This window comes from Condylura cristata, unplaced genomic scaffold, assembly GCF_000260355.1.
Source record: "Condylura cristata isolate star-nosed mole 26May11 unplaced genomic scaffold, ConCri1.0 scaffold00040, whole genome shotgun sequence".
Lineage (NCBI taxonomy): Eukaryota > Metazoa > Chordata > Mammalia > Eulipotyphla > Talpidae > Condylura > Condylura cristata.
Genome location: NW_004567141.1, coordinates 8,510,162 through 8,520,752, shown reverse-complemented (window position 1 = coordinate 8,520,752; position 10,591 = coordinate 8,510,162). Strand labels below are relative to the sequence as shown.

General features: G+C 41.3%; 1 protein-coding gene across 5 annotated transcripts; it reads right to left on the bottom strand.

The window, feature by feature from the left end:
• Positions 1 to 798: 798 nt before the first annotated feature.
• Positions 799 to 9,765, bottom strand: HNRNPH1 (heterogeneous nuclear ribonucleoprotein H1 (H)). 5 transcript variants are annotated; one of them, XM_004693884.2, is made up of 14 exons: positions 9,679 to 9,765; positions 9,071 to 9,199; positions 7,621 to 7,776; positions 7,274 to 7,417; positions 5,662 to 5,800; positions 4,546 to 4,724; positions 4,394 to 4,465; positions 4,204 to 4,337; positions 3,930 to 4,065; positions 3,534 to 3,593; positions 3,353 to 3,442; positions 2,639 to 2,731; positions 2,147 to 2,196; positions 1,478 to 1,564 (listed from the first exon to the last, which is right to left on the bottom strand). In XM_004693884.2, exons 2-13 carry the CDS (start codon positions 9,165 to 9,167, stop codon positions 2,147 to 2,149), a joined length of 1,350 nt encoding a protein of 449 aa, XP_004693941.1. In that variant the 5' UTR covers positions 9,168 to 9,199; positions 9,679 to 9,765; the 3' UTR covers positions 1,478 to 1,564. The 5 variants fall into 5 exon arrangements, with proteins under 5 accessions (XP_012588760.1, XP_012588761.1, XP_012588762.1 ...); XM_012733306.1 differs by lacking the exon at positions 2,147 to 2,196 and having other exon boundaries at positions 799 to 1,564; XM_012733307.1 differs by lacking the exons at positions 2,147 to 2,196; positions 9,679 to 9,765 and adding an exon at positions 9,570 to 9,593 and having other exon boundaries at positions 799 to 1,564.
• Positions 9,766 to 10,591: the final 826 nt, after the last annotated feature.

Sequence of the window (10,591 nt, the reverse complement as noted above, 5' to 3'; positions counted from 1 at the left end):
ATTTACATCAGTCCAACACCTATGCCTAAGACTCCCTTTTACTGTCAAAAACAGTAAACTCCTGTTCAAACCTGGCTTCAAACCACACACAAAAATGATTATCCACTCCTCCAATTCTAATTCCAAGCTAACTTGAGACCAGAACCAGTTTCCGAACCCACAGAAAGGGTTTCTGGAATTACATCTTTTGAAATCTAACTCAGCACATATACACTAAAATATTTAACACAGATTAGCACGGCCCTTGCAGGATGACAAATCCATGGCTTTTTCTGTATTAAGATTTAACATGTCACTCCAGTTCCAGACTACCCGTCTTTGTTTTTACTGTACAGTGAATGGGGTTATTTAAGTGGCACCTGAGGCTTAGCAATGAAGCCGTCTTCTGAGCAAGCTCCCAAGGCATTATTAAGCAAAATTCTAGGAAAGGCATACCAGGAAGGGCAGTTCCCAAAGCAGTCCTGACCTCACATTGGCATGCCACAGGACATGCAGACATGCATTGAGGGCTCGTGCACCTCTCCCTCCAGTGCAAGTTTAGCAAGTCAAAGGCAGGTGACACAGGTTCTGCGCAGCCAGGCCCAACAGGCCTTCCACAAGGGCCCCACAACATTTTACCTTCAGTTGCACTGTAGGGAAGAGAAGTCTGAAGACATCTACACAGCAGCCTCAACTGCCGAGCCTCTCTGCCACAGCCAGAGACGTGGGCCATGGGCCAACAGTCACCTACGCCCCAGGCAGGAACAGAGCACCAAGAAACAGTCCACATGACACTGAAGCACAGACAAGACAAAGTGCAGTTTTTAAAAGGAAGATTTATTTGACAAGTTTCACTTAGCGCAATACACCTAAAAATGAAATCACAATACAATGAAAAGATTTAAATCAAGGCCTCAAAATTTCATACAAACACCAAGACCAAAATCCCTATGGATTGGTATTTTGTCTCAGATTTTCCCCATTAACTTAAAAAAAAAAAAGAAAAAGAAAAGCTTAAACTTACGTGCCTTAGAGGTTATTAAATGAAACTAGAATTAACAAACATGCCAAATGTTTCACTTTTAATTGTAGACACAGCTCCTATCGTGAGTTTTACAAAAAAAGCATGTCTTTCAACATGCATCCAAACAGTGTTCAATATAATATTGTGTAAGAGCAACATTTAACATAATTCAACTGTTTTAACCTAAATACACTTACTGCTTAAGTACATCCTACAGTATAACTAACTTGAGAAAAGCTGAAAATTGTTTAACAGTATTGTTCACACTCAAATTTGTTGTTACATTCTGGGTGACCGTTGTGTTCAAAAATACTGAACTTTTAAGTCTTCGAAACAATCCAGATTTCCACTTAGAATAAGCGCAAGTCACAAGTTTGTACTGCAAAACTGTTAAACTTTTTTCTTTAAAAAATGTTGACCAAGAGTCAGTGATCAGGATCAATTACATTCCCCATCCACCACTCATACTGGACATGCTAGACATCCCTCCCATTCCGTTCACTCCCATAGATGCTCGGCTTCCGCTACTGTAGTAGCTGCTGTTCACTGCTCCTTGGCTGCCTGCAAAGACATCAATTTGCAAAGTTAGGAGAGTATCAGCTTTGTCAGGCAAATAAAATATTTAGCATTCCAAGAGAAAAGTTTAAAAAGTATAGGAGTGGCTGCTGTCCACATGTCGAGAAGCATGTTTGGGAAAGGGGGATCCCGACTCCAAACAAGTCTCAATTAACCCCTTTTCTCTGCAGTACCACCAACTTGCCAGACTCTTGTGCTACCATTTAATTGGATGCTTCAGGATCAACATGGAAAATTAAGTTTAAAGGAAAACTAGTGTTTTTCAAAAATTGCAAAATTACTTCATTTTTTAAGCTAAACAGGCATTTTTAAAAAATTTACCATAAACATTCATAATGTGTCCATTGAATGGCATGATGAATAGGGAGCATAGGGGCAGTCTCGTGCTTTTCCTATTCATGGTGGGCATTAAGTGAGACAACAAAGTTGGAGTAAAGGAAACTCACTGTGCCCAAAATGGCAGCTTTCATGGAGTTAAGTGAGAGCCATTGCTATAGAAATATTGTCATTACAACATCAGTATGTGCTATTGGGAATTTAAATTATATTTTTTGAGAAAATATTTACCTATGCAATGTTTGATTGAAAATCACTGGAGTTTTCCTGTAAAACTTGGTCTGCAAAAGGATTTTGTAGGGTAAGACTATAATACCAAAATCACCATTCTTTAGACCAATTGAAAAAAAAAAACAAAACCAATCCTAGGTTAACTGACTAATAAATACGGTCTGAACCCAACCACCAATCAATTTAAACTACTTCCACCTAAAATCGATTTAATGCTAATAACCAAAAGACAGATAAAGTTAACTTTTAATAAATGAAGGCAGATATTTTCTGGCTCTACATTATTCCAAGTTGCAAAAATGACTATTATTTACAGACTATATCCCCCTCCCCAATGATTGTTTCTGAAAATTATGCTAATAAGAACAGCTTAACATTAGGATCAAAAGCATACATTTAATGACCCAATTTCATCAAAAAGGAGCCTGCGTATTCCCAACTAATGAAATCTGCCTAACTTATCTGAAAAACAGTAATTAAAAAATAACTTACCATATCCACTCATGCTGCTCTGGCCACCATAGCCGCCTCCATAACCACCACTCAGCTGCTGGCTGGCTGGGCCACCATAACTGGACTGGTTTGCTGTTAAGTTAAGGTATCATTAGAACCTTATCCTCTAAGTAGTGTGGTACCTGGTGGTACCGGGCTTGTACTTCTAAACCTATAATTTCCAGTCTTTTTCTTATATACTCTTACTCTATAACCCTCTACCAACCCCCTTCTACCATCTATAACCAGACTATTCTATCCACCATGTGAGCTAGTCCAACATAATCCAAATGGTCAACAGCATACACATCAGCAGGACTAAGTCCACGTATTTCCATAAAGTACAGGTTTTTGTGACAATTTTATGAAACCACTGAATTGGATTTAATGGGGGTTATCACCCATAATTTTATGCATTGTTATGGCAATACACAGGTATCAGTGATTACCTAATTATGACCACTTTGACCATCCTGTGCTTTTCCACCAAGTATTAACTTTTAAGATTTATACATTAAACAAGTGTTTATAATCCCCCCAAAATCCATAAAGCTACATAGATTTTGCTAAGCAATTTATATAAACAAGATTTAAGCAACATACAAAACTCAAAACTTCTGTGCTTACATTATGCTAAACATTAACTAGAAAATAACTTATTTAATTGACTTATATAGATATGTTTTGGTTTTTAAAAAAACTAACGATATTTACACAAGCCCATGCCTCCCATCATTTGGCTACCATAAGCACCACCGCTTGCTCCTGCTGTAGAATTCAAGAAGAGTTCTACATATCTGTGTTCTGAAATGAGAGAAAAGGCATACAAGGTTAGCTTAAAAAAAGACACTAAAGTGATATTTACACAAACCCATGCCTCCTAGCATTTGGCTACCGTAAGCACCACCGCTTGCTCCTGCTGTAGAATTCAAGAAGAGTTCTACATATCTGTGTTCTGAAATGAGAGAAAAAAAAGTTGGGAAATATTTGTTGGTGAGAGAAAACAGTAAGTTCTTTAACAAGCAGATCTGTGAATTTCAAATACTCAGGTAAAACAAAATTTCTAATGATTTACTTTACATGGTTTCAAACATTCATTTAAAGTACATTCCTTTCATTAGCACACTAAGCACATACTTCTAGCCTACTTGTCACAAAAGCCCCCTTTCAATCTTGTAACGAAGCTTAACGCATCCCAAAATTACCTGTCAGAGAACTTCTATCTACCATTCCCCCAGTAAATTTCACTCAACCACCTCAGACAGAGCCTTAAGACAGAGAAATCACTTACGCATATTAGCTTTGTCTTTTGACATAGCTGCCACAGCATCTTCGTGAGTTGCAAACTCAACATCTGCCTCACCGGTTACTCTGCCGTCAGGACCAATTTCAATATGTACTCTCACAGGGTTGAGTGGTGAAAAAAACTAAAGTACAAGGCATTTCAGAGAATGTCAGTCAACTTTCTGATTTTACCAAAAACAAAAATTCCTAACATTCTGCTTTCACTTAGTTTTGACTGCCACAGGCCAACAGCCAACTTGTGGACCTCATGTTACACTTACATTATAAATGTCATTCTCAGTAGCTCTGTAAGGTAATCCTCGCATGTGTACACAGTGTCCTGTTGTGCTCTGGAAAGTAGACCCACCATCTCCGTATCTATGGTCAGACATTCCTGAAAAACAGTAATTGAGGTCTAGATGGACAAGAGTGTAAGTACTCTTCAGCTGAGAAATCATATTCTTACCTTACCTCTTCCAAATCTATCTGACCCAAATCCATAGCCATCATTATAGCCATTATAATCATCATAGCCTCCATAACCTGAAAGACAGGATAGTATAGTGTCAATCAAATGAACAAAGAAGCTGTTTTTTGTTGACCCCTGAAAAATCCTCACATACCTCCACCATAAGCACCACGTCTCATCCTTTCAAAGCCAGCTCCTCTGCCAATGCTGTTATATCCTCTGCCAGCCCCAGGTCTGTCATAGGGACCTGGCCGCTGCATGGCCATAAGCTTCCGTGGTGGATCATAGTGAGTTCTAACTTCAGCACGACTGCTCTTAAAGATTTCGATATACCTAAAGCATTGTTCATGAGGAAAGGGAGTAGGGAGGGGAGAAAAACCATTAGTTCATTTCATACAGGCATTTAGATACACAAGAAAACAATATGGTCATAGCCATGAAACTGACTATTATTTAAAAGCCAGATTTCTTATATTTGCATAGGCAATGACCAGAAATACACTCAATTTTAAAACTTTATAGGAAAAAACTCACTCCTCTGAGGCAGAGTGCCCAACCTTAGGGGTAGAGGAGTACTGTTGTAAATACATGTTTTAGGAGGGAAAAGAATTCCACTCAACTTTCAACATTGTTGTCTTAAAATCCATTGGCAGCATGTATAGCAAGTGAGCTAAAAAGCCAGCCTCCACCAACAGTCTAGCCCACACTACACATTTCCTCTCGCCAATACCCCAGCCTATGCTTTTAGTAGGAATCAGCATAGGGTAAGCGCATGCTTCAATGGAAAATAGTCACAAGCAAAGAGAATAAAACCTTTTGTGACAATTTCTTGAAAGCTATGCTTATTAATACATATGCAGAATATTTATACAGCAAGAAAAAGTTTGTTGCATTTCAACTTTAAAAACAAGATCAGAAAGTATCACATTTTCTTATGGTAATATTAATTTACTAGGTGGGTGTTATTACAGCTAAAGCCAGGTTTGCATTAACTTTTTTTAAAGCCATAGTCTCTCAACTCCATTGACTAAGGTTAATTTGAAGTTTATAGAAAGCTGTAGGAGACCAAATTAACTCAATGGGACAATTTCAAAATCTACACTGTATTTGGAATGCAGTTAATATGGGACTGAGTAGGAAAAAGCTTTAAAACTGACAAAGCAACAATTGAGACTAAAAAATAAGACAAATTCCCTTTAAGCAGAGAGAATATGGATTTAATTTTTTACCATAAGAAAAGTGACAAATCCAACCAACCATCCATCCCCACCTGTGCCCTATTCTTTCCTTGTGTTTCTTTAGAGCCTTTTCAGCTATTTCCTGTGAAGCAAACTGCACGAAGGCCTCCCCCGTACTCCTCCCCTGGAAGTCCACCGGCAATGTTATCCCATTTGGCACGATTTCCAACCCTTCAACCCAAGGACAAATAACCCCAGTAGGGGGGCAATATTAACATCACAAGCCCAGAAATGATTCTTCTTAAAGCTTTAAATAAACCAGAACTTTAACTTTAGGTGAACGGTATGCTTTCAACAAGTACTCTTTAAATATGCATTGTAGAAATAAGAAGTTCCATTATCAACAAAATACTACTCAATTCTTAACACACCCAATGGCACAGTATATAAGGAAAAACCTGAACACAGGATGCATTAAGAATTCAACAAATATGAACACTTATCTATGCAAATTAATTTGAGAATTACACAAAAAAATTTTAACGTTTCAAGCATTAAATATAACAAGTTTACTAAAAATCAAAACACCTTTTACCTCATCTTATATTTCAAATGTTTAAGTTAGTGGAACTTCAAATTAAAATTAAGTTTACACATTTAAACATTATATACAAATTTAAACATTGCTTAAGTGATATAATTGACAAACATACAATCTAAACTTTCAACAAACTGTTCTACACAACACAAAATCATGCACTCTTATGCTCTAACAGTAGTTTGATTCACTTCTGGAAATTCCGTCTATGAAAAATCCTTTCCGTGGATACATTTCCCAAGCTTACAAAAAGGGCTTAAAGCACTTTCCTAGAAGATATGAAATTATGTTCATATTTAACGTTGACAGATAGCATTCAATTCTCACCAATTTAAACAATCAAAACAAAACTTGATCTCAAAAATTCTTACAAAATATTAGGACCTGATACATATCTTACTAGTTAATCAATACATACTATACTCTAAGCCATGAAAGGATTTCTTGTTTGCTCTTACCAGGTTATCACAAATATTAATAGTATGTAAAATACAAAATGTAATATTATGCTAAAAACATGCAATTTTACCAATCAGCTCTTCAGCATAAAAACATTCAAATACTTTAGGCCCAAAACAATTTCAAAACATTTTCTGTATCTCAGATACTGAGAATAAAATATTCCAGCTATATCAATACTGTCTTTCAGTATATAATTCCCTCACTAAACTACTTCCTTGCATAATTTTATGCACAATAATAAGTAAGATCCTAAGACATTTCTGGTGTCTCTTCAAACACAAGACACTTGCCATAAATTACAACACCCTAACTCATACTGATCTAAAGGGGTCTTACCTTTAACTTGGAAGTACTTTTCTGACAGCACTGTGGGGCAAGTAGTTAAGTTGTTGAGGACAATCCTCAAAGATCTAAAACTGAACTACAATACTAAATATAGGCAAAGTTAGCATTTTGGAAGAACTTAATTTCCACCTTTAAGATGGGCTTAAATTATTTGAAGGTCTCCAGGAAGAAGAAAACAATTCATCTGTAAATACTCACAAAACTGTTGAAATTATCTAAGCTACTCAATTTTAATGCCTATTAAACATTGACATTAGCTAACCAGAACTCACTGCTCAGCAACAAACACGACTACATACCTGAAAAGAACTGAACAATTTCTTCCTTGCTACATCCAAAGGGGAGTCCTCTAAGCCGTACAAAGCCATCATTGGCCGTGTCAGGACTATTTGGACCAGTATGCTTCAACACCCAATCCATTTCAACGTTGTTTGACTTGAATACTGTAAGAGGTGCTTAGAATTAGTCAATTTTGGAAAGTGAGAGTCAAGTTCAGACATCCTGGGTCTTTAGATAATCTAGGAAGAGCTGCCATAAACTCCCTTAGATGACCCTTTCCATGCGGTCAAATACCTAAAATTCAGAAGGGGTAAGATCTATATGTTTAATGTTTTATTTACTGTTACTAGGGCAACGTAAATCAAACCTTCAACATATCTGTGTCCCATAGTCTCTCTGTCTTTTTTCAGGGCCAATTTGACTTCATCTTCTGATTCAAGTTCAACAAAAGCCTCGCCACTCGGTCTGCCTTCTCTGGTGTAGATGAAACGAATACCTTGAGCCCCATTTTGAATTTTGCAGTCTGGAAAGAGAACAATCGTTTAATACTGAATTTAAAATGTAAAACCACCTCTGGGTGACACAGAAGAAATGCCTATTCATGCCCCACTACAGAGTGGAGCTTTTCCAAAGCCTAGAATGACCATAGTGTTAAACCAACACTAGGTATGATACTTGTTTTTCCCAGCAGTTAACCAGTTATCCTCAAAAGCAACCACACTGAACTACTTAAGATTATTTCCAATCCATCAAGAAAATCCTTCAAAGTAGTGTTAATTATGTTATGTCCAAGTCCATACTACCCAAATGCCTGTTAAGTTTCTCGTCAAATTGCTAAATCTGGACACTGACTTTACAACTTCGGAAAGGTATTTAGTTACAAAGTTTGGGTCTAGCCCCAACATTACAATTTCTCCTTCAAATCTAAATCGCAGGACTATTACTCACCTGGAAGGGGATCAATGTTACCAAGCTAAATGCTCCAAGTTGCACAGCTGAAGCCAAACTCAGTCTTGCCCACTGCAAAGTGGCTGAGTGTATGAGTCTTGTTTACAGGTCGTTTCCCTTTACCAACACTCAGTTCAGACAGTATGTCAGTACCATAGCCACAATCTGTACATTCCTCCTAAGTGTATCTTCCAATCTAATCTTACACTAATGATGAAAACAAGGATATTTTGGCAGAAATTACTCAGGAGACCTACACACGGTACTGGAAAAAGCTACATAGGCAAAAAAAAAAAAAAAACTTCCCTGGGTTTCAGTGTCCTCAACTGTAAAGTGAGCCAGATCAAGAATTAGATGAGCAAGAACTCTTCAATTACCAAATCTTGATTAGGAAAATTGTCTGAAATTAAGAAGTAACATTTTAACTTTCACGAGGCAGAATGTCCCTTTCTCAAGGAAACATCAAATTGGAAGTTTACACTTTTAAGTTTGCAAGTATTGCTGTTATTTGCCCAGCTACTCAGCAGTTTCTCAAGATTGATGGGAAAAGTCCCAAACATCCCCGCTTACCCTTTCAAAAAAAAAAAATCTATAAAGGGTTAGCGCTAAAAGGTAGGTAGAAACAAAGTATCCGCCAGAGAGACCGCACTGCCTCCCCCTGAGTAGGCCAGGGGGCGGGCGGGACTTTCGCATCGCAATTTCCATTGCGTAACAGCGGCCAGCGGCGCGAGCAGCCTTGCAGGGATGATGCCGCCCGCGCCCCACAAGGGGGCGCCCCAGCGAGCCCCGCCCCGGCGGCCTCGCTGCCCGCAAGCCCGCACCGCAGCCCCGGCCGCAAACTCCAGCTCCCGCCTCCGCTTCAAACTCACCAGAAAAAAAGCGCTGCACTTCGTCTGCCGAGCAAGACCAAGGCAAGCCCCGGACCTTCACCACGAATCCCTCTCCGCCTTCGGTGCCCAACATCATCGTCACCTAGTCGGTCCTGGCGTCGAAACAAACTGCAAGGCGGGAATGGGGCTCAGATCCCGAGAAACGTTCTTGTACACTACAGCTCCAACCTCGCGGCGCCCTGCGGCGCCTCAGTAAAAACCAAAATTGGGCGAATGCCTCAACCCCAGGTAATTCGTCAACACCCAACGCCCAGTGTCCAGTGAATGAAGCCCCAGAAGCCGCTCAGGGCACCCCCCACCGGTGGCCCAAACCAGGGGCAACACAGCCTAGCGCCAGCATGGAGACAAGGAAATGGCGGCGGCCGCTTCCGCTCCGCCTCCTCCAACATCTCACACAATAGAGTCGGCGCGGCCTGCAGGCCTCGGCGCCCCGCCTCGACTCCACGAACACCGCCTGGCTCCCATCGCCTGTCCCCACCTTGCCAAGACCTCCCGAGACTCTCCGGCGGCTCGGGGGCAAGCAATCCTCGAAAAATTAGCACCCAAGGGGGTCGTTGGGCGGAAAACGGGGAACAACAAACACTCACCTACACACAAGACTTCAGCGTGGCTGAGAAGAAATGAACAGCAGGCGCCTGCGCAACCTAAATAAGGCCCTTTGAACAAGCTCTGCGCACGCGCAGCCCGGCACCCGCACCGCCCTCTTGCGTCACAGAGAGCTTGGGCGCATGCGTAATTTCATAAACCTGCCCACCTCCACCCAGCAAGTTATTATACGCATGCGTTTGGGGCTCAATGTCCCCTCCTCCCCCATAAACCACCCTCCCGGGCTCTTTTGCGCCTGCGCCTGCCCGCGGTGATTGAACTTTGAGCCTCAGCGGTTTATAATTTAGTTTCCTGCGCATGCGTCTTCCTTCAAACCGTTCTCTCATTTTACCCGCCGAGGTGGGGGAGGGGAATGGCGCTGGGCCGTTTCCAATAGGGACTGTCTGGTGCTCCCTGGCTCCCTGTTGTTGTGAAGTTGCCGGATTCCTATCCCTTCCACTATTGTCTGCTCTCCTGGCCGACCTGGAGCGATAGGCGATCCCCACCCTCGCCCCGCCTGTAACCCCCTTTCTACCAAGAGCCAGCCAGTGAGCACCCTGGCCTCTCCTGGGGGCTGCGGGCTACCGACCACCTGGAGCTCGGCCAAGGCTTGTGTGGCTCCACTTACTCTTACCTGAGGCCGCTGGGCTTGGGGCCCGGCCCACGCGCGATCTCAGTGCCTCAACCCCACAACCCGTTTTTGCCCTAACACTAGCACCCAGCGACTTCCACCCTGTCTCCCCTCCCCTGGGTCTGCGGACCCTGAACGCCACAGGGTGCTCTCACGAGAGAGGGTCGCGGGATCCTGCCTTGAGTTGCACCTCGTGGGCACTCCCTGCTCTGTTCTACCGAACGGGGTTCCCGTTTAGTTCTGCTCAGACTAAGTAGGCACCATTATGTGCATTTCCCAAGTGG

Bases quoted from the DNA above. Each gene is read 5' to 3' on its own strand.
- HNRNPH1 (XM_012733306.1), bottom strand. From the start codon at position 9,167: ATGATGTTGGGCACCGAAGGCGGAGAGGGATTCGTGGTGAAGGTCCGG. The intron at 7,777-9,070 runs GTGAGTTTGAAG...TTCTCTTTCCAG, and splicing joins AGTGCAGCGCTTTTTTTCTG to ACTGCAAAATTCAAAATGGG. The intron at 4,338-4,393 runs GTAAGGTAAGAA...TTGTCCATCTAG, and splicing joins GTCAGATAGATTTGGAAGAG to ACCTCAATTACTGTTTTTCA.